Source organism: Nerophis ophidion, linkage group LG10, assembly GCF_033978795.1.
Source record: "Nerophis ophidion isolate RoL-2023_Sa linkage group LG10, RoL_Noph_v1.0, whole genome shotgun sequence".
NCBI classification, from domain to species: domain Eukaryota; kingdom Metazoa; phylum Chordata; class Actinopteri; order Syngnathiformes; family Syngnathidae; genus Nerophis; species Nerophis ophidion.
Window position 1 is genome coordinate 26,240,809 of NC_084620.1, and position 24,513 is coordinate 26,265,321.

The 24,513-nt window shown below is 41.1% G+C and overlaps 2 protein-coding genes across 5 annotated transcripts in view; both read left to right on the plus strand.

Annotated features, from left to right (window-relative positions):
- Positions 1 to 6,726, plus strand: part of lemd3 (LEM domain containing 3) — a 36,669-nt gene extending 29,943 nt beyond the window's left edge. The window contains exon 13 of the mRNA XM_061913204.1: positions 5,360 to 6,726. Within this exon, the coding sequence (XP_061769188.1) occupies positions 5,360 to 5,538 (179 nt within the window). The 3' untranslated portion in view covers positions 5,539 to 6,726. The remainder of the gene's footprint in view (positions 1 to 5,359) is intronic.
- A 2,240-nt stretch (positions 6,727 to 8,966) lies between these two features.
- msrb3 (methionine sulfoxide reductase B3) overlaps positions 8,967 to 24,513 on the plus strand; it is a 29,216-nt gene continuing 13,669 nt past the window's right edge. The window contains exons 1-2 of one of the 4 annotated variants that reach the window (XM_061913206.1): positions 8,967 to 9,191; positions 20,638 to 20,752. In XM_061913206.1, coding sequence (XP_061769190.1) covers positions 8,982 to 9,191; positions 20,638 to 20,752 — 325 coding nt within the window. In that variant the 5' untranslated portion in view covers positions 8,967 to 8,981. The remainder of the gene's footprint in view (positions 9,192 to 20,637; positions 20,753 to 24,513) is intronic. The other 3 variants (XM_061913208.1, XM_061913207.1, XM_061913210.1) reach the window with 3 other exon arrangements.

The following is a 24,513-nucleotide window of genomic DNA, read 5'->3' on the forward strand; positions in this document are numbered from 1 at the left end:
AGCGCAGGCGCGATGGAGCAGCACTTTTATTGTGAAGACAGGAACTGTGCGACCAGTCTTTAGGCTTTTGACGGGAAGTATGGTTGAAATAAAAAGTGTCTTTTTTCCTTAATACATTTGATTGATTGATTGAAATTTTTATTAGTAGATTGCACAGTACAGTACATATTCAGTACAGTTGACCACTAAATGGTAACACCCCAATAAGTTTTTCAATTTGTTTAAGTCGGGTTGGACGTGTGACGGTCACGTGACCGCCTGGCTCTGTTTGATTGGTCCAACGTCACCAGTGACTGCATTTGATTGGTGAAACGCAGGCATGCATAGATCCTACTTTGAATGTGGTTTACTGAAGGAACTAGAGCTCAGAAATTATTATGTAGAAAGCTGGAACGCAAATGGCGCACGACTAAACTTGAGGTGCACCATCAAGCATGGAGTGATAGTTTAATAACTTATAAACGAATGCTTACCTTAGCTAAAGCTAACTATTACTCAAATCTCATCCACCGTAATAAAAACGATCCTAAATTTTTGTTTAGTACGGTAGCATCGCTAACCCAACAAGGGACTCCTTCCAGTAGCTCCACCCACTCAGCTGATGACTTTATGCAATTCTTTAGTAAGAAAATTGAAGTCATTAGAAAGGAGATTAAAGACAATGCGTCCCAGCTACAACTGGGTTCTATTAACACTGACACGATTGTATATACGGCGGATACTGCCCTCCAAAATAGTTTCTCTCGTTTTGAGGAAATAACATTAGAGGAATTGTTACAACGTGTAAATGGAATAAAACAAACAACATGTTTACTTGACCCTCTTCCTGGGAAACTGATCAAGGAGCTCTTTGTATTATTAGGTCCATCAGTGCTAAATATTATAAACTTATCACTTTCCTCGGGCACTGTTCCCCTAGCATTCAAAAAAGCGGTTATTCATCCTCTTCTTAAAAGACCTAACCTCGATCGTGACCTCATGGTAAACTACTGACCGGTGTTTCACCTTCCCTTTATTTCAAAAATCCTCGAAAAAATTGTTGCGGAGCAGTTAAATGAACACTTAGCGTCTAACAATCTATATGAAACCTTTCAATCCGGTTTCAGGGCAAATCACTCTACAGAGACGGCCCTCGCAAAAATGACTAATGATCTATTGCTAACGATGGATTCTGATTCGTCATCTATGTTGCTGCTCCTCGATCTTAGCGCTGCTTTCGATACCGTCGATCATAATATTTTATTAGAACGTATCAAAACATGAATTGGTATGTCAGACTTAGCCCTGTCTTGGTTTAACTCTTATCTTACTGACAGGATGCAGTGCGTCTCCCATAACAATGTGACCTCGGGCTACGTTAAGGTAACGTGTGGAGTTCCCCAGGGTTCGGTCCTTGGCCCTGCACTCTTCAGCATCTACATGCTGCCGCTAGGTGACATCATACGCAAATACGGTGTTAGCTTTCACTGTTATGCTGAAGACACCCAACTCTACATGCCCCTAAAGCTGACCAACACGCCGGATTGTAGTCAGCTGGAGGCGTGTCTTAATAAAATTAAACAATGGATTTCCGCTAACTTTTTGCAACTCAACGCCAAAAAAACGCAAATTCTGATTATCGGTCCTGCTAGACACCGACCTCTATTTAATAATACAACTCTAACATTTGACAACCAAACAATTAAACAAGGCGACTCGGTAAAGAATCTGGGTATTATCTTTGACCCAACTCTCTCCTTTGAGTCACACATTGAAAGCGTTACTAAAATGGCCTTCTTTCATCTCCGTTATATCGCTAAAATTCGCTCCATTCTGTCCACTCAAGACGCTGAGATCATTATCCATGCGTTTGTTACGTCTCGCCTCGATTACTGTAACGTATTATTTTCGGGTCTCCCCATGTCTAGCATTAAAAGATTACAGTTGGTACAAAATGCGGCTGCTAGACTTTTGACAAGAACAAGAAAGTTTGATCATATTACGCCTGTACTGGCTCACCTGCACTGGCTTCCTGTGCACTTAAGATGTGACTTTAAGGTTTTACTACTTACGTATAAAATACTACACGGTCTAGCTCCATCCTATCTTGCCGATTGTATTGTACCATATGTCCCGGCAAGAAATCTGCGTTCAAAGGACTCCGGCTTATTAGTGATTCCCAAAGACCCAAAAAAGTCTGCGGGCTATAGAGGGTTTTCATTTCGGGCTCCAGTACTCTGGAATGCCCTCCTGGTAAAAGTTCGAGATGCCACCTCAGTAGAAGCATTTAAGTCTCACCTTAAAACTCATTTCTATACTCTAGCCTTTAAATAGACTCCCTTTTTAGACCAGTTGATCTGCCGTTTCTTTTCTTTTTCTCCTATGTCCCACTCTCCCTTGTGGAGGGGGTCCGGTCCGATCCGGTGGCCATGTACTGCTTGCCTGTGTATCGGCTGGGGACATCTCTGCGCTGCTGTTATCCTGCTGGCTCCGCTGTGAAAGGGGCTCTCGCTGCTGTGTTGGATCCGCTTTGGACTGGACTCTTGCGACTGTGTTGGATCCATTATGGATTGAACTTTCACAGTATCATGTTAGACCCGCTCGACATCCATTGCTTTCCTCCTCTCCAAGGTTCTCATAGTCATCATTGTCACCGATGTCCCACTGGGTGTGAGTTTTCCTTGCCCTTGTGTGGGCCTATCGAGGATGTCGTAGTGGTTTGTGTTGTGGTTTGTGCAGCCCTTTGAGACACTAGTGATTTAGGGCTATATAAGTAAACATTGATTGATTGAATGTGTCTTACAAAATCAAAACAAACAAAGCGCGCATTAACAGATCGATTAAAAAAAGTAGTGAGCTGATCGTAGATAAATGGAGCGGAGTAAAAGTAGCGTTTCTTCTCTGTAAATATACTCAAGTAAAAGTAAAAGTATGTTGCATAAAAACTACTCTTAGAAGTACAATTTATCCCAAAAGTTACTCAAGTAGATGTAACGGAGTAAATGTAGCGCGTTACTTACTACCCACCTCTGCCTAGGAGCGACCCAGTATGTTTCTTTGTTTTTTTAGCTGTCTGCAAGCAACTCCAATTCCACACATTGTTCTCATTCGAACAGGGAAACCTTACATATTTAGTGGAACCAGCTTAAAGTGGAACTGCACTTTTTAGGAAATGTTCCTATCATTTGAAATCCTTATTTAAGACAAAAACATGTTATATGTTTTTTTTTTTTTAATGCATTCTAACTGGTAAATAAATGCAAACAAAAGTCTGCTTACCATTTAGCCAATGGGAGTCGCTCTATTCGGCCTATAAAGCGCTTAAAAACATCCAAACACCTCCATCAAAGTTTTATATAAATGCTGTATGCATATATGTAATGTAGTGACACTCACATTCATAATCACTTGTATAATTTATGTATTTTTCTCATTTTCAGCATACGGAAGCTCATTAATTTCACATCGCGTTACAGCTTTTTCTTTTTCCATCCACAACCTCCACTGATTACTACTAACTGCAGACTTCATCAGAGCCAACGTAATAAAACATCACGTACTGTATAATGTCTGCTGTCTGTCTTAAATGAAGTAACTCAGAATCCACTCAAAAAATGGGGTTGGAACAAATTGTCTTTTCGGGTCTTTGCCATTTCTGGGTGTAAGTTGGCTTTCAGAGTCTACCAACTTCTTAGTTTATACCTACAACATTTTGCTATCAAGGTGAGAGACATGATTTATATTCTTAGAGAAAGCAGCTCACCAGCTGATGGACAGCATCATAGGGAAGTTGCCTCCCTCTGATCAATGTGCTGCTGCTATATGTAGATATTCAATGCTTATAACGATATAGCTAATATTCAGTTCACGAAATGTAAATGTAGTAATGTTGGCGCTTTTTGGATGGTTGTTGGGTTTTATGGTCAAAATAGACGCAATGATCATGGCTCCCAGTCCTTCTATTGCAAGCAGACTTTTGTTTACAAGTTAGAATGTATTTTAAAAAAGAAGTGTTCCTGTCTCTCATTAGAATTGTGAATTATAGGCAAAATTCCTTAAATGTGCAGTTCCCCTTTAAGTCAGCCCTGTTTTAGTTGACAACTTATTGATGTCAACCAACTCAACTCGTCAAGTCCCTTTCGAAAGTGTTTTTCTTATTAAAGATATTATGAATAAACCAGTGATGAAGTGTTGCATTGTAGCAATAAAATGAACAGCAACAATTGAAAAACACAGCAAATAATGTATTGTAACATGAAAAAAGATATCTTTATATTAACAGTTTAGCTTTTTTTCAAAGACAATATGTACTTTTTTTTTATATTCTTACAAATAAGTATTGTAGCCAATTTAGTAAGTTTTATATAATGACATTGACACTGCCCTGGCCACACCCACACCACCCCTGATAACGCCCGGACTGCGACAAATAGATTGCCAATCTGTGGAAAACACTGCCTTATATCCTTAATTGTGGTCACAAGTAAATGTGCAAACAATAGCTCGTGTCTGTTTCAGTTTGGGTTATGTCCACAGCGCGTATGGACTGTTATCAATGAAGCCAGTCTGACGTGCGTCATTATAATTGGATGCCACTGTAGAAAAATGGAAAGGTGTGGGAGTCGGCACTAAGAATTCATGAAACACATTAAATTAGTTTAATGTTGGTCAATATATGCTAAGCTATTAATTAAATATAAAATTTTTTTGTGCATAAGTCATTATTATTGAAAACTTGACACATTTTGCAAGCATGTGTCTTCTAGCGGAATGTGGCTTCTTTCTGTATGGAGGCACAAAAATCATGGAAGGCCATATGTAGGAGTCACATGCAGTCAGCCATTTTGGTTTGCTGGTGCCATTTCGGGGGGATTTGGGCCAATGCCATTTTGTCTGTGGAATATTTTGTGGGCTAATTAAAAAAAAACTGACTGCAAATGGTCCCCAGGCCGCACTTTTGACACACCTGCTCAGTGGCCTTGTGGTTAGAGTGTCCGCCCTGAGACTGGAAGGTTGTGAGTTCAAACCCCAGCCGAGTCATACCAATAAAAATGGGACCCGTTGCCTCCCTGCTTGGCACTCAGCATCAAGGGTTGGAATTGGGGGTTAAATCACCAAAATAATTCCCGAGCGCGACTACCGCTGCTGCTCACTTTTCCCCTCATGGGGATGGGTCAAATGCACAGGATACTTTCACCATACCTAGTGTGTGTGTGTGGCTATCGTTGGGACTTAAACTTTTAACTATTTAAAGTCTTTTTTTGGTCGTGATTTATATGTTATCACAATGATGGCTGGCCAATGTAGTTGAGGAGCTTCATTAATTATTTTTTTAATTAAGTAATTTCTCTGTGACATGGTTTTAATTTTGTGTTGCCAGGTAAGCTGGTGACAGTGAAATACCTGCGGCTGGACCGGTACCACCAGCGCTTCCCCCAAGCTCAGGCCTGCAGCACACCACTGAAGGCCTTCAGCCTACACACCAACGCCACAAGCACCACGAACACTACGCCCGGCCTCCAGCCCCGCGGCTCGGCCGACTCCTCAGGCTTTTCATGAGATGAATTTTTGTGGTTTCTCATCGCTTGACATGGAGGAATAGTCTGCCATGGGAAACTTTTTTTTTTTTTTACATTTCTATATTACTTATTTTTCCAGAGTCTTTTCCAGAGGAACAGTCTGTGACACCGTGTTGGTTTTCTACAATATTTGTATTAAAAAAGTCACAGATAACCTCTGGATTTGTTTTAACGTGTGCAAAGACTCCTCTGCCTCTGTCTCTTCAACAGTCTGATGGATATTTCCCACAGCTTGCTAGGGACATTAAGCTTTTGCATGCAGCGGTGTATGCCTCCACGTCAGCATTGAGGACAGAAATGTGGATTTCCCTCGTTACGTAGTTAATGCAGGGAAGGCATGAGCAGACTGGAAGAGGACATGCTGTGTAAATACACGGGAATGACGGCACAAGCTTTTATAGAATAACCCGCATTTAAAGCAAAAGTGCAATGAGTGCACATGCAAGATTGTCATTTTGAGCTGCTCTTGGTTCCCTGACTTTTCCCCCTTTAAATCTTAACTTTAGGGAGGAAACCAATAACAGAGTGTTGGCTTACACTTTCCTCACTTGTAATCCAGTATATCATGTTATGATTTATGTTTATTATTTACCTGTCATGTCTGGCCCTATTCATTCATGTTACCAATTGATGGTTTCTACTTTTTTGGTCAGCTTTTCCCGCTGTTATAATGATTCTACCATGACCTTTAGAACACTGAATTTGCTCCTGCTAAGACGTGATTTTTTTTTTCAGAGTAGTGTAAAAGTTGCAGTGTATAGTCGTTACTAATGATGCACATTACCAATGTTCACAAACATCCCAACCGTGCCTTAAAGTTGTGTTTTTTTTTGTTTTTTAAAGATGGGCACTGCATTGCTGAGGAAATGGTACTGGTTTCCAAAGGTTGAAACTGGTTTTAAAGCTTGAGTAAAACCTCCCGTAGACAGAAATCTGACATCCTCACATTTGGTATTTTGTAGCTGTTTCCTCAAATATTAAAAAAAAATGATCCTATTTATTATTTTTTTAATCAGCCATGGTGATGTATTTAATGATGTCACTGGACCTGTTACATGTCGTAGTTTTTTGTGTTTGTTTTTTTAAGGATTGACCATACATCCGCAGCCAGACAATTGTCAGGATGTTTAAAACAACAAAATAAAGAACACTTTCAGATACAGTATAAGACTTTGTAATGTTGACGTGTTGCTTAATGATACCCCCCAAACTTTTTCCATAGAGAACCACGGACTGACAAATCATAAAAATGCGGGGGACATTTTGGAAGTTTCACCTCCAAAAATAGTTCACTATATAGATTTTTTTCTTCTTCAAATAACTAGAAAATGTAATTTTAGTAGCGATTATGTGTGAATACTAAAATGCCAAAAGCTGAACTGGAATGCTAACAGCACGCTGGCCAGACAGCATCAAGTTACAAAAAATAAAGTGAGCATGCTAACAGTAGTATGTTAACATGCTAACAATAGCATGCTTACAGTAAGCATTACTGAAAATAAATGCAACTAAGTTGTATACCTGTAAAATTAGCTAAACAAATAGTATGCCAATGTTAGCATGCTAAAATGCTAACTGTAACCTGCCTGAAGTAGCAAAAAAAAAAAAAAAAATTGACACTGAGTTATAAATATACTCCCTTTTTAGACCAGTTGATCTGCCGTTTCTTTTCTTTTTCTCCTATGTCCCACTCTCCCTTGTGGAGGGGTCCGGTCCGATGGCCATGAATGAAGTACTGGCTGTCCAGAGTCAGGACCCAGGATGGACCGCTCGTCCAGAGTCGGGACCCAGGATGGACCGCTCGTCCAGAGTCGGGACCCAGGATGAACCGCTCGCCTGTGTATCGGCTGGGGACATCTCTGCGCTGCTGAACCGCCTCCGCTTGGGATGGTTTCCTGCTGGCTCCACTGTGGACTGGACTCTCGCGGCTGTGTTGGATCCACTATGGATTGAACTTTCACAGTATCATGTTAGACCCGCTCGACATCCATTGCATATGTGGTCCTCTCCAAGGTTCTCATAGTCATCATTGTCACCGACGTCCCACTGGGTGGGAGTTTTCCTTGCCCTTATGTGGGCCTACCGAGGATGTCGTAGTGGTTTGTGTTGTGGTTTGTGCAGCCCTTTGAGACACTAGTGATTTAGGGCTATATAAGTAAACATTGATTGATTGATTGATTGATTGATTGATTGGTATTCCTGCAAAATTTGCAAAAAAGCTAGCAATGCTAACAATTGTGCCACCGGCCGTTAAATAATTGGCTACGGGCCGCAATTTGCTCCCGGGCCGCACTTTGAACATCCCTGCTGTTCTGCAAGAAGAGCTCTGTTTCAAATTGAATACTATACGTTTTACACTTCAATAAATATATTGAGTAAACCGTGTACTAAAGTTCTATCATGAATTGATTAACGTGGACCCCGACTTAAACAAGTTGAAAAACGTATTCGTGTGTTACCATTTAGTGGTCAATTGTACGGAATATGTACTGAACTGTGCAATCTACTAATAAAAGTTTCAATCAATCAATCAAATTAGTGTGCTTCTGTCCCAAATACTTTACTGTCATTGCGAATCCACCTATTTTTCCAGCTGGTTAAAATTTATTACAAAATAACTAACCCAAAAAGGGGACAAGCGGTAGAAAATGTACGGATGGATGGATAAATGGACATCACTACTGTAAGCACAATACAAATGGCGCGCAATTTGCAAAATGCGCAACCGCATTTTGCAAATTTAATGTCAAATCAAATCAAATAAAATGTTTATTGGATTCATCACTATACAGTGTACATCCAAGTGTGGATTCAGGCCGGGTGGCCTATTTCAAGTTCCAGGTAACCCTACATTACTATATTTTATAAATAGTAAACCAAGTTGTGGTAGTAGTTTAGTCAGTAGTTCTGTCGTGGATGTACACTGTATAGTGATGAATCCAATAAACATTTGATTTGATTTGATTTGATTTGACATTAAATTTGCAAAATGCGGTTGCGCATTTTGCAAATTGCGCGCCATTGGTATTGTGCTTACAACACGCACTACTCAGACCATTTTTTATTGAAACATCCGGGTACCGATAGTGCACTTCCGCACTCAGAATCCTCAGCACGGAAGTACATAGCTCTTTAGAACGTCCTTAATTTACTTTGTTTGAAAATAATCTTAAAAACATTCTCTGGTAAATCTGATGTAATTATATCAATTCTCGTGTACGTGGCCAGTAAGTGGCAGTGTCGTACAATAACAATTCCTATACAGTTGTATTCACTATTCAGGATTTAAAAAAGTAAATTAGTTTATCAATTTAAAAAGTAACAAAAAATATTGTCATGTTTTTATATATTTTTAATGTCTTTCCCACCAACATAACTGTATTGTACTAAGTTTACGTTTAAATAAAGTTTTCAACCGGAAATATGGATGACGTGACCATAAAAGGAGATGATGTCCTACAATGGCAGCCGAGCTGTTTCCTAGCTGAGTGTCGCGGGACGTGTTACCAAGCTTGTCCCGGCTGTGTCAGTCACGTTCCCGACTCATGTTTCATCCCCACACCGGCAGACTGTTGCTTCATAGTCGTCGCCACTTCACTCTCTACGTGGACTTTCTGCTCCTACTTCTATCTGGTATGTCACCGTATTTCTTTTTACAAACAAGTTTATATATTTGTTGAGCTAGCTGTGTACTGTGTATGGTCTCCAGGCTGAATGTGACCGAAGTACCACTGGTGATGACTATTGTGCAGTACTTCGACACCATCAAATAACATAGTCAAGTTACTAACACAAATGGATGGCTTTTGATGTACAACGAAAAATATATAGAGTATATGCTATTTTGACAGAATGCATGACACATAAATAGTGGGGCTGGGCCCGGTGTTAAACACAACAGTGGTTTCACACATGCAACTTGACACCTTTGCCTTCATTTAAGCCCCCGTTTACACTAAGCTGGCTAAGATTATCCAGGGTAAATGCCACCTAACCTTATCTCTGTCACCCACACACAATGGTCGTTTAAGACATACTTGCCAATCCTCCCGGATTTTCCTGGAGACTCGAAATTCAACGCCTCTCCCGAAACCCACCCCCCGGACAAATTTTCTCCCGAAAATCTCCCGAAATTCACGCAGAGCTGGAGGCCACGCCCCCCAACATTGAGTCAGACAGATCTGACTCAATGTTTTGACCCTCTTAAACAGGACAATACTGCCATCTACTGTACATAGAATAGAGTGTAACTATATTCTACATTTGTTCTGAAGCCCACGGTAAAGAGATGTAACTTCATCACGTTGCCTGGTTATTGACTCCAACCCAATATGTTACACCGTCGACGGGCAAAATGAAGAAATACGCTTGCATGTTCCAGAACGATTGGAAACAAGAATTTCAGTTTATCCAGGAAAGTTCGAAGAAGAAGGGGTATGTTGCCTGTAAATTTTGTAGAACAGACTTCTCCATTTAACACGGCGGCCGAACGGATATACTCAGCCATGAACGGTCAGCGAAGCACAAAGCGTCCGCAGCGCAGCATCGTTCACAACCCAGTATTATGGCCCACCTCGCAAAATGGAGACGGTAGACCCGATGGTGTATCTTATGCTGAGACAAAGATGGCTATGCTGATAGCTGGAAACAACATCCCGTTGTCATTTGCGGATGTCTACAACAAATCCGTGAAGGACAATACGCAAATGGCAGAACAAAGGTTAGTCAAATAGTGAAAGGTAAGTGTTGTTGTTTTTTTAATAACCAGCAAGCACAGTACATTTAGTAGAACAACTGTGTTTTTATTACTGTGTATTTGATAGGTGCCATCGGAAATTCCACTATTTCTTTTATTTATATATATATAATAACATATATATATATATATATATATAACTAGAATTCACTGAAAGTCAAGTATTTCATATATATATATATATCTGTCTATCTGTGTTGGCCCTGCGATGAGGTGGCGACTTGTCCAGGGTGTACCCCGCCTTCTGCCCGATTGTAGCTGAGATAGGCGCCAGCGCCCCCCGCAACTCCAAAAGGGAATAAGCGGTAGACAATGGATGGATATATATATATGAAATACTCTAGTTGGTGAATTATACGCCACCCCTCTTAACCACGCCTCCCCCCACCCCAGACCACACCCCCCACCTCCCAAAATCAGAGGTCTCAAGGTTGGCAAGTATGGTTTAAGACCCCCGCCTCCCTCCGTCAGCCGGCGGAAAGCGACCCAATACGCATGCGTGGAAATGCGCACATCATAGCTTTTTTTGCTTGATTGATTAATTGAAAGTTTTATTAGTAGATTGCACAGTTCAGTACATATTTCCTACAATTGACTAAATGGTGACACCTGAATAAGTTTTTCAACTTGTTTAAGTCGGGGTCCACGTAAATCAATTCATGGTCACCTCCAGTGTTGCTTTGTGTGCAAGTTCTTACATTTAACTTTCCTGGACAATACCCAGTGTTGTGGTTACTCAATTTCCTGGAATCCAGTGTGCTTTGGGACCCTATTGTAGTGAATCACACCTGAGATATCATAAATTATTCAAATCTTTATTGGACACAAAAGTAAACAACGTGACAAAGAACATTTGACAACAATCACTGTCGGTATCAATATATCTGGTCAGGACACTCCTCACTCTTTTGCCTTGACCTTCATTGTCCATCCGTTTTTGATGTTTTTACAGTACCGTATTTTCCGCGCTATAAGCCGCCCGTGTTATAAGCCGCACCTTTAATGAATGGCATATTTTAAAACTTTGTAAACCTATTAGCCGCACCGGGTCATAAGCCGCGCCTACGCTGCGCTAAATGGAATGTCAAAAAAACAGTCAGATAGGTCAGTCAAACTTTAATAATACAAACCAGTGTGCAAATGTGCAATTACAACAATAGTAACACTCAAAATATAATGTGCAAATGTGCAATCACAATAGTAACGCTCAAAATATAATGTGCAAATGTGCAATCACAATAGTAACACTCAAAATATTGCAGAGCAATAGCAACATCAATAACTCAACGTTGCTCGAACGTTAAGGTCACAGCACACAAAATAAACATTCAAAACTCACTTTCAGAAGTTATTCCTCATCAATAAATCCCTCGAATTCTTCTTCTTCGGTGTCTGAATTAAAAAGTTAGGCGAATACGGCATCCAAAATGGCGGGCTCCGTCTCGTCGAAGTCATCAGAGTTAGTGTCGCTGTTGTTGTCCGGCAGTTCCATGAATCCTGCCTTCCGGAAAGCTCGGACCACAGTTGAGACCGATATATCCGCCCAGGCATTTACAATCCACTGGCAGATGTTGGCGTATGTCGTCCGGCGTTGTCTCCCTGTTTTAGTGAAGGTGTGTTCGCCTTCGGTCATCCATTGTTCCCACGCCGTTCGCAGTCGAGCCTTGAATGCCCTGTTGACACCAATATCCAGTGGTTGGAGTTCTTTGGTTAATCCACCCGGAATGACGGCGAGTGTTGTATTAGTGTGCTTTACTTGTTTCTTGACACCATCTGTGATGTGGGCACGCATGGAGTCGTAAATCAACAGGGACGGAGCTGCGTGAAAAAAGCCACCCGGTCTCTTCACGTAAACTTCTTTCAACCACTCGCTCATCTTTTCTTCATCCATCCATCCCTTCAAGTTAGCTTTTATGATGACGCCGGCTGGAAAGTTTTCTTTTGGCAAGGTCTTCCTTTTAAATATCACCATGGGTGGAAGTTTCTGCCCATTAGCATGGCAAGCTAGAACCACAGTGAAGGACGACTTCTCATTCCCTGTTGTGCGAATATTTACCGTGCGTGCTCCCGTTTTATCCACAGTGCGGTTCACAGGAATATCAAAAGTCAGTGGAACCTCGTCCATGTTGATAATGTGCTCTGGCCGGATCTTTTTTTCAGCTATCTTGTTTTTACAGTATGCGCGGAAAGTAGCCAGCTTTTCTTGAAAGTCTTTTGGCAGTTGCTGTGAAATAGTAGTCCGTGTGCGGATGGAGAGATTGCGTCATTTCATGAAGCGGAAACACAAAGAAGCACCACCTTAAAAATCATCCAAGTGAAGTTCGCTTGCTAGCGCTGTTGCCTTCATTCGAATAGTGATGGTACTGACGCTTCTGCTTGCTGCTCTCTGCTCAACAACCCACTGTTCGAGTTTGTCCTCCAACTGTTGCCATCTTGCTTTGTTCCCTCGGAAACTCTGTGTTGTCTTCTTTACTTGGCGCAGGTCATCTTGTTGCTTCCTCCACCTACGCACCATTGACTCGTTTATGTCGAATTCTCTCGCTGCTGCTCTATTTCCGTGTTCTTCTGCGTGACTTATTGCCTTGAGTTTGAATTCTGCGTTGTACGCGTGTCTCTTAGTAGGAGCCATTTTGTGGTCGTCTTTAGAGAAACACACAAATGAAATGAATCAAATTTGCCGCGCGCTTCTTCTTCTACGGGGGCGGGTGCTTACCTTTGCTGTTGCGTACTGTAGAAGAAGAAGCGCTTCCTCTTTCCAGGTGGGCAGGTGCTTACCTTGGCGGTTGCTTACCGTAGAAGAAGAAGCGCTTCCTCTTCTACGGGGAAAAAAGATGGCGGCTGTTTACCGTAGTCGCGAGACCTAAACTTTATGAAAATAAATATTTATATTAATCCATATATAAGGCGCACCGGGTTATAAGCCGCACTGTCAGCTTTTGAGAAAATTTGTGGTTTTTAGGTGCGGCTTATAGCGCGGAAAATACGGTATATACTCTGGACCTAGACGTTGAGTTCACGACATACATGTCGGACAATAACTGATACAGTCTGCTTTGCCAGTCCAAAAGCATTCGGCATTTTCCATAGTTTTCCCTCGACGGCCTGATAATACAAAGCACACGCTACTCTTTTTATCACATCCACGGGAGCCCGCATCCTTGTTGTCTCTCCTTCGACAAATGGACAAAGTTTTTTGGTAAGTAAAATCAGAGCTGACCTGGACATTCAAAAGTTCTCTTGCCGTCTGAGAAGTGTAGCATCCGAAATAGTTGCAATCGCTTTCTCTTAAGGCAGGGGTCGGGAACCTTTTTGGCTGAGAGAGCCATGAAAGCCAAATATTTTAAAAATATATTTCCGTGAGAGCCATATATTATTGTTTAACGCCGAATATAACTAAATGCGTGTATTTTTAAGTAAGACCAACATTTTTAAAGTATAATAAGTCGCTTATTCTTTTTAATGACATTGTTATTCTGAAGATAACCAATAATAAAAAAAAAAATACTCCTTACTATTAATGCGACTTCTTGAACAGGTGCGGTAGCAAACGGGTGGATTAAAATACTTGAGAATGTGTTACATTTTGAACGTTATTTTTCACTGTAATTACCAGTGAAACTATTCATTACTTATCGTGTTAAGCAATGTCAGCTAAGATTTATCTGAGAGTCGGATGCGGTCATCAAAAGAACCACATCTGGCTCGAGAGCCATAGGTTCCCTACCCCTGTCTTAAGGTATTCATGTGTGATTTCCATAAGCGTCTGTACAGACGGAAGGAGAAAACACGGGCATATCTGGATGACTCGCCTTCATATTCCCAGTGGTTAGCTCCGAGTTACAAAACCGCTTCATGAAGCTGGCTGTGGCGTGTTCTTTCTGACGTCACTTCTTGTGTGCGGCGCGGTCTTTCTGGCGTGACTTCCTCTCCGAACTCAGTTTGTAAACGATCTATGAGTCCATACGAAGCGAAGAGCCGTAGATTCAAGAAATACATGGTGCACTTACCCGTGTGAAAATTTGTTCGAGGAGGGGGACCCTAAATGCTGGTTTAGTTTGGCTGAAACATGGCTTGGGCTAAATAATTATTCGTTTAAGCTATCCCAGCTGCATTCGGGTGGAATGCTTAGTACACCCTGGACAAGTCGCCACCTCATCGGAGGGCCAACACAGACAGCATTCACATTCACACCCAGGGCTGATTTAGTGTTTCCAATCAACCTATCCCCAAGTGCATCTCTTTGGAGGTGGGAGGAAGCCGGAGTACCTGGAAGGAACCCATGCAGTCACGGAGAGAACATGCAAACTTCACACAGAAAGATCCCGAGCCCAGGATCAAACCCATGTCCTTTACATTGTGAGGCACATGTACTCACCTAACCCCTGTGCCAATACCATAGTGTGTAAAATGAACCTGTGTGAAGTTGCCACCCCAGTACCCACCTTGTCCAAAGATCCCTGAATGTGTCCCAGTCTTTTGTGCTAGTTTGAAATTGTTTTGTTTGTGCCGTCACGTTTTTTAAGTTCTTAACGTGATATGGTTTGTATGTTAACATGTAATTAACGTGTTATTAATTATAACTAGAACCCCCCCCCACACACACAATGATGTCAAAATCTCCCCAAACCTGTCTCATTCATTTGTGCTGCAAATGTTTTTGGTGTGACCATTATAGTTTGTATGGTAATAATGTTTTATGGAGCTGGTTATTAATTATAATTTGTTAATGATGTTGTAAATACCGTATAGCGCTCTGCTTTGCAGTGCACAGACTTGACCTCCCCCAAAGAGGTTAGGTTTTTCTCAAGTTTTTTTGTTTGTCTATTTGTAAGCAATATAACTCAAATCAATTATGGATAGATTTTGAAGAAAAGTTCAGAAAAGGTCCATAAAAAAACAATTCTTATCTACTTCAAACACACTTCTCCCGCATGTTTCCTCCCTTTAACGGCTTTCCGAGCCCCTAATTAGCTGATGAAAGATGTGGTTTATTTTTAAACCAGCCAAAGCAAAAGCGCCAGAAAAAAATACACTCCCCAAGTTTTTGTTTGGCACCGTCACACATCATGGCATTATTGTGAGGACTTTGAAACCGCAAGAGTTCCTACAATACGGTTACATCCCTACTATTTACCCATTGTGGTTCACTTCCTGTGTGTGATATAGTCCTACATTACAGCTGCAACAAAGAAATAAAATCCTGATTTCACTTCTGTGCACAAATGCTTTAACACAGAAATGATAGACAACTAAAAATCACACAAAACACCATAAAATAGATGCAATGGAAAATGCCATTGCGTAAACACTGTAGGATGAAAAACCAAAAAAATGGAATGGCAAAAACACACAAACTGCCTAGTAATGAAGAAGAAGCAGCAGGTCTCATGACCTGAACTGTGGATAGTTTTCGGAAGCGCTCAAGGGAGAAAGGGTACATTTGATGTAACACCTCTGGATTCATGGTGTGGGGATGAAAAGAGTGCCTCATTTTTGACGTGTTGCAAACTTTGTTGCTCTTACCAATGAGAAACCGGTAAGTAAAACAGTAAATTATGTCCGTCTTTAATGCCAACATTGAAGCAGCACGTAAATAATAGTGTTACTGCTAATACGGTGGAGGGGTTGATCAAAGTGTGGATTCAGGTTTTTTTTAATTTATTATTTATTGAGAAGTAGAGTCTGGTGTAGGTTTGCACTTTCTTTCATGAAATATTCCTCTTCTTCTTCCTCTGCTGTGTCTTGTGGGGGCGTGTCCATGTTGCAGAAAACCCGCAAAAATCAAGAAATAGTATTTGATGTCGGGCAAGCGAGGTTTTTATTAGTGATGTTGATGTCAGCTTTAAATGAGTCATTTCTGCCTTGCAACACTTTTTTAACAGACAATTATCCTGGGAGGGTCAGACGGCTTTCTGGGTATTGTTTTCCAGGCATTGTTGTTCCCCTTTTGAAAAGGTCTGTCTGTTTGTGTTGTTGTACTGCGGATTTATTCTACGCTAGAATACCCTGTACACAAGGTTAATACTAGCACACTCAAACGCTTCTAAACAAGGACACTAACCGAGTATTTAGTGACCATGGCCTATGGATTTTGTCAGGCACGCATTTAAATGTGTAAGGACCAAGAAGGAATACTCTACTCATTTCGATAGATCAGCGTTTTTCAAAGTGTGGGGCGGGCCCCACTGGTGGGGAATAGAGACATGACAGGTGGGGCGCGAAGAACGGGACAAAATTTCACTCAAAATTGTTTATTTTAAATTATATATTTTTTTTTTACTATGCTTTCATTTTCTATACACACTGTAAATCACTTTGTGATTCTGTCTGTGAAATCCGCTTTATAAATAAATGTAAGTTACTTATTTTTCCTATAGGCTTTAAATTTCTAGGTAGGAGCGAAATTATGACAGACATAGCAACAGTAACTAATGGGGGCGGGGCTAAGCAGCACAAACTTTCGCGCGGATGGGTAGCAGGATAATGTGTGGACCACAATTACACAAAATGGATAAATTTGTGACTCGCACCTCAAAGGTCGTCGAGCCAACGCCTACAGAGAAACAAAAATCTGACGGGCCTGATCAACCAAAAAGCCAACCGAAAAGAGAATATGATGAAGGGATCTTGCTCTTGGATTCACGGCAGTGGTGGGGGGGGCAGAGGGGAAATTCTTGTGTGTTCTGTGTCTAAAACCGCTAGCAGCAGACAGCATGTGACCCAACAAATTAAAGAGACACCTTGAGATCACACACCCCAATCACGTCAATAAGCCACTTGATTTCTTTCAAAGAAAACTGGCAGAGTACCGTCAACGGGAGAAGCGCATGGTAAAGCTGCATCAGTAAACCGTAACGCTCAAATGGCTTCATATAGAGTTGCATACAGAATTGCACAATGCAAAAAAGCACACAATAGCTGAGCAGCTCATTCTCCCTGCTGCAATAGACATTGTGTCAGTCATGCTTGACGAGACAAGCGCAACAAAATTAAAAGCTGTCCCACTGTCAAATGACACAGTTTTGAGACGTATATGCGACGTTGCAAGTGATCTTGAGGAATAACTCGTAGACAAATTAAAAGAAAGTCGTTTTGCTTTACAAGTGGACCAAGCTACTGACGGCAATAAAGACTGCCTGTTCATCGCATACGTCCGCTTTGTGAATGGCGAGTCACTGTGCGAGGATTTGCAAATGCATAGCTCCTTTTTTTTTTTTTTTTGCAAAGATTGCAAAATGGCACTTTTATTTAATTTATTATTGAACTTGATGCCAATAACACTTTTTATTTATTTATTATTGAACTTTATGCAAGTTATACCACAGCTGCACAGTTATTTTATTTATTATTGAACTTGATGTTATTTTATGTTATTGAATTTGAATGTATACATCTTGATGTTACTTGATGTTCAATAAATGTGAAAATGTTAAGCTTGGCATTAACGTTCTGTTGGGGCGATGGGGGCAGGTGGGGCTTGAAAACTCCCCCTTGTCCAAAGTGGGGAATGACAAAAAAAAGTTTGAGAACCACTGCTATAGATACAGTATATCACTATAGTCTTGATGATCTTGTTTTTTTTAAACTTTCAGTGGATGTCAAATTTTTTGTTGGGCGGATTGTGTTGTTGGTGTACGTATGTACACGCACAATACAGCCAAACACATTAATCCATTCTTACCAGTTAAATGTTTATTGGGGTAGCACGATATAGACAATATGCGATATAAATTGTATAAATGTGGCCAACGTTTGCGCTTTTGATCCAGTTGTTATATTGCCATGATGCATGTTGTTGACACATCCTGGCTGTGTCCCACAAATATGACAGCGACAACTTGGTAAACGACCGGATCCTCAATGCACCATAGTATGCTTGCTAGTGGCCAACGTCCCACTACTGTGCAAGTCAGCTATCATCACTTCCCTGGCGGCAAATAAACAAAGTTTTTTTTTTTTTACAAGTATCAGGACAAGGAATAGCTTAACATGCAACACCACACAATGTTGGAGGATATGCAAACCACAAACTAGAGATCTTGAATTAAAAAAAATAAAAGGTAGGCTAATTGTTGCGATTACGACAGTAACGATACCCAGTAAACTATCAGTGTATGGTCGATACTACAGTGGTTAGATTTATATTTTTGATCGTCAAAAAAATTTAAATCTATTTTTTAATTGTTTACAAACTAAGGAAATAAGTTTCTCGTCACAGGCAAGTATTTTAGGGCAAAAAAATAAATAATTGAATTACTTATTTGATATGGTTTAACCAACATTCTTTTTGTCTTATAATTGTGATAACAAATGTAATCATTGAATGAAATTGAAATTTGGAAGTATACTGCAAGTATCAGCATTGGTAAAACCAATAATGCTATTCTTGATTTTCTTTTCTAAACTCTGAGCAGTTTTGGTCATATCATAAAGTGGATAATTAACCATCTTAAAACCTTTGGGACATTGCTGTATAAAGAACAGCGGAACCCATTAAAGTCGACCTAATTTATGTCAAATACTGGTCTATGTGGAGTGTGGAACAACTCTAGTCACTGTTTACCACGTTCTTATTACCAAAAAATTGACCGCTTAAAGGCCTACTGAAATGAGATTTTCTTATTTAAACAGGGATAGGAGGTCCATTCTATGTGTCATACTTGATCATTTCGCAATATTGCCATATTTTTGCTGAAAGAATTTAGTAGAGAACATCGACGATAAAGTTCGCAACTTTTGGTCGCTAATAAAAAAGCCTTGCCTGTACCGGAAGTAGCAGACGATGAGCGCGTGACATCACGGGTTGTAGGGCTCCTCACATCCTCACATTGTTTATAATCATAGCCACCAGCAGCGAGTGCAATTCGGATCAAGAAAGCGACAAGTTCCCCATTAATTTGAGCGAGGATGAAAGATTCGTGGATGAGGAAAGCTAGAGTGAAGCACTAAAAAAAAAAAAAAAAAAGGCGACGGCAGTGTGAGCGATTCAGATGTTATTAGACACATTTACTAGGATAATTCTGGAAAATCCCTTATCTGCTTATTGTGTTAATACTGTTTTAGTGAGATTATAAAGTCATACCTGAAAGTCGGAGGGCTGCGGTGAACGCCAGTGTCTCTGAGAGAAGCCAATGGAGTAGCCAAGATCACAGCTGCCTTTTTGACAGCTACAGGAGAAGGTCGCATAATCCACTCAAGTTTCTGGTAAGAGCCGACTTAATATCACAATTTTCCCATCCAAAAACTTGCTGGTTGACGTGGAGAAACATGTTCGTTTGACTGCTCTGTGTTAAAGCTTCACAACAAACAAAGAAACACCGGCTGTGTTTTGGTGCTAAAGGCAGCTGCAATCCACCGCTTTCCACCAACAGCATTCTTCTTTATCCATCCCATCCATTTTCTACTGCTTATTCCCTTTTGGGGTCGCGGGGGGCGCTGGCGCCTATCTCAGCTACAATCGGGCGGAAGGCGGTGTACACCCTGGACAAGTCACCACCTCATCGCAGGGCCAACAATATATAGTCTCCATTATTGAACAAATTGCAAAAGATTCAGCAACACAGATTTCCAAATTACTGTGTAACAATGCGATGAAGAGAGACAACTTTTAGCCGTAAGTGGTGCTGGGTTAATATGTCCGCTACAACCCGAGACGTCACAAACAGGCGTCATCATAGGTGTCATCATTCCGCAACGTTTTCAACAAGAAACTCCGCGGGAAATTTAAAATTGTAATTTAGTAAAATAAACCGGCAGTATTGGCATGTGTTGCAATGTTAAGATTTCATCATTGATATATAAACTGCGTGGTCGGTAGTAGTGGGTTTCAGTAGGCCTTTAAAGGGGAACTGCACAGAAGACAAAAGATTTTAGTTTGTTTAGTTTTCTAACATATACAACTTGGCTCGTTCGAGGTAGCTAGCAATGCATCTAATGGGAGAAATCATTTCTACCTCTAAATCACTGAAAAATGCTTTAAAAAAAACGCCAACAGTACTTAATTTACGTTCCATAACCTGTATAATGACCGAGCTGTAGCGACATTTTAATTGTAATCGATGTCCATCCGGGGTAGCGGGGGGGTGGAGCCTATACTAGCTGCACTTGTGCAGAAGGCGGGGTAGACTCTGGACATGTAAATGTTCATAAATACAGAAAAAAACATGTCAAGAAGCTGCTGTAGGTTCAAAAATCTGTTCTTTTTGATATGCGCTCTACTGACACCTACAGTAGGAACTTCCTCTCGGAGAGTTGTTAGATACAGAATGCTTCGACCTTTAATCTATAGACGAATAATTCAGCCTACTCTCTATCTCTCTTTAGTGTGACGGTCTCATGGCTGCTTTCTTCAGACGTGGGCTCTTCCTGGCCCTGCATCATGCTATGGGGCAAGGCAGTAACTCAGTCTGCCATCCTGCAGTGTCTGCCACTTTGATAGGTAACAAATAATAAAGTCATTTTTCTTAAGCGTGATAATTGAAACTGTTCAGACATGTATGTAAAATCAACATGTTTATCTACTCTAAAAGCCAGGCACTCTGGGTATGTAATGTCAAACAGCTATGTAGGCCTCAGTCATACCGCAATAAAACTCAGCTTTTCCAGCTTGCATTGTAACACAAATGTTAGCTATTAGTTTTAAATAGGTCGCTTTGTCCTAGTTGGCGAAGCTGTTGTTTGCAAATGGTTTCTGGTAGTTGGTCTAGAGAGAGGACTGGGCTGGCATATGAAGCATCCCCAATAAAGCTCCTTATGAATCTGATGATTGGCAAACAGCAACAAGTATGTCCTGATTAACTGAACTACGAGATGTGGACGACGACGACAGCTGTTGTTAAATGCATGTCGTTAGTGCTAGTCAATATAGCCATTGCGTGCGCTTGTTGTAGGATTACTTTGGTACCCTGATCAAAATGTCAACATTGTGTATTTTGAACGCACCATTGACGTAACATGCAAACGCCAGACGGCACATGTACTGCAATATAAATTTGTCCAAATAATGAAACAATAATCCTGTAATTCACCGTCAATGGTTGTAGAAAAAACGGTGCGGAGGGTGTTAAGTGGTTATCTGCATCCATTTTCAAAACAACACGCTCTTCAAAACGTTAAACTAAGTGGTTCATATTTTTTTTAGAAATCGTATCATTTCTATTGCACACATCTCGAGAGAAATATATGTCACAGGATGCAATGTGCCACTTGTTGCCTTGGCTATAAGTTTTGGGTCATTGTCCCACTGTAAAACACATCTACGACCTATCTTAAAGGGTACCTATTACGCAAAACCATCTTTCCTTACTGATTGGTACATGTTTTTGTGTATTTGGGATTTGCGTGGGGCACCAGAATTTTAAATCAAGAAAAGCAACTCCTCCTTTTATAAATCTGGGCTAAACCCTCAGCCTTTTTACAATCATCCTTATTTTAGGTGGTAAAATCTTGCCTTGGGCTGTAGAACGAGGGCGATGAACTTGTTGTCTTGTATTTTTTCATTTCCAAATGATTGCGTCAATGGGCTCGTTCTTGGTCTTGTGCAGGTCTACAGTCTTGTCCCCGTGGTCCGGTGACAGCTTTTTGGTTTTGTCCAATGGTTTTTGATTGAATAGAATAGAATAGAAAGTACTTTATTGATCCCTGGGGGAAATTCAACACCACAGTTCGCTCACAATAAACCATTATAATAATAAATAATATATAACATTATATATATAACATATGAATGATATAAATATATTCTACATTTAAGTACAGTCAAGAAGGAACATTTGTATTATACAGTCTGATGGCTGTCGGTATGAAGGACCTCCTGTGTCGTTCCGGGTTACATTTTGGGAGTCTGAGCCTTATACTGAACGTGTTCATTCTCTCCGCAAGGTCCGAGTGTAGTGGGTGGGAGGTGTTGTCCATAATGGCTAGGAGTTTAGCTAGACTTCTCCTCTCAGATACCACTGCCAGAGAGTCTAGCTCCACTCCCACCACGTTACTGGCCTTCTCTACCAGCTTTTCCAGTCTGTTTGTGTCCTTCACTTTCAGCCCGCTGCCCCAGCAAGCCACGGCGTACAAAAAGGCGCCTGCCACCACCGACTCGTAGAACATCTTCAACATCTTTGTACAGACGTTGAATGATCCTAGCTTCTTGAGGAAGTAGAGGCGGCTCTGTCCCTTCTTGTAGAGGGCCTCAGCGTGTTTTGACCCATTCAGCTTGTTGTCGATGTGTACTCCGAGGTATTTATAATCCTCAATCATGTCCACATCGACCCCCCAAATGGAAACAGGGGTCGCCGGAGTACTCTTCCTCCTTCCCAGGTCCACAACCAGCTCCTTGGTCTTCGTCACATTGAGCTGGAGGTGGTTCTTTCCACACCATGTGACAAAGTCCTCCACCAGTGCCCTGTATTCCTCATCATCACCTTCCTCAATACACCTCACTATCGCAGAGTCATCAGAAAACTTCTGAAGGTGGCACGACTCTGACTGATAGTGGAAATTGGTGGTGTAAATGGTGAAGAGGATGGGGGAGAGGACTGTACCCTGCGGGGCCCCAGTGTTGCTGACCAGCCTGTCAGACACACAGTCCTGCAGTCGAACGTACTGTTGTCTGTCAGTGAGGTAATCCACAACCCAGGACACCAAGGGGGGCTCCACCTGCATCTTCTCCAACTTCACACCCAGTAGCCCAGGCCGTATAGTATCGAAAGCACTGGAGAAGTCAAAAAACATGACCCTTGCAGGCTTGTCCAGGGGGGTGTGGGCTTGGTTCAGCAGGTAGATGACTGCGACTTTCACCCCCAGTCGTGGCTGGTAGGCGAATTGGAGTGGGTCCAGGTGGGGATTGACTGTAGGGCGGAGTTGTTCCAGGACCAACCTCTCCATGGTCTTCATGATATGGGAGGTTAGCGCCACCCGCCTGTAGTCCTTTGACGTGCTGGGTCGCGTGCACTTGGGGATGGGGACCACACATGAGGTTTTCCACTGTGTGGGGACTTTCTGCAGCCTAAAGCTCATGTTGAAGATGTGCTGATTGATTGAAACTTTTATTAGTAGGTTGCACAGTTCAGTACATATTCCGTACAATTGACCACTAAATGGTAACACCCGAATAAGTTTTTCAACTTGTTTAAGTCGGGGTCCACGTAAAACAATTCATGGTAAATGGAGTGGAGAGGTTTTAAATGGAAGAGACTGTTTCTGTGATGGGTCTGTTTTTGTTCATAAAATTAGTTCAGATTAGGTTTCCTTAAAAAGTGTACACATAATCAGCCTGTGGGGGTCAGAATACTTGCTTATATAAAACACACTAAACCAATCCAATGTAGGTCAACGAGGTCTTGATTAGGGTTGCATACTGATACTCTGATAAACTGACAAAATTAAGACGTTACTAACGCCAGCCTCACAGGAAAAATACAATCAAAAGTTTTTGTTTTTTATTAATATTTAGATGCAGAAAAATACAATCAAAAGTTTTTGTTTTTTATTAATATTTAGATGCATATCTGTCGGGCAAGGAGTGAGGGCTTGGAACTGCAGATCAAGTGCTTAGCGCTTACATCAAACCGGGATCTAGCAAACAGGGGTAGCCTCTGCACTTCTTTTGCCTGTGCTCTCAGATGGGCATGGATGGGGAGATGGGTGACTGCTCTCCTTCATTTGAGTTCTACAGCCAATGTGTGTATGTCCAAGCAGGCTAAACTGCCATTATGGACACAAAAACACAACAGAAAAGCATTCCGTGTACACTGGACACTGGATTGTTTCCCCTAGCAGGAAAACGCCACTGCAAACGGCCTAGATATAAGAGAATGGTCCAATCATTGATACACGTGACAGACGACTTGAAGACCCCTCAAACAAGACATTCAATTATATACCCTTTGTCTTAACTTTTAGAATGTTTCATTTTGTATGCTCAGACCCCTTAAAGTAACCAGGCCGAAGAACTAAATAACTATAAGTGCCTCATTTTGGTGTGTATGGAAATCAGGCAAAAAGGAGGTATACTTTCCGCATTGCAAAAAAGAGCTGATAAAATTAAAATACTACATAATATGGAAAATATACTAAAAACAGGTGAAATTATATGTCCACGTATTTAGTTAATTTTACTTGATAAGACATTCTAAATTAAGATTTCTATATCTAGAAATTTAACTTAAGCAGTGAAATATATGCACTTGGAGTCTTGGTAAACAT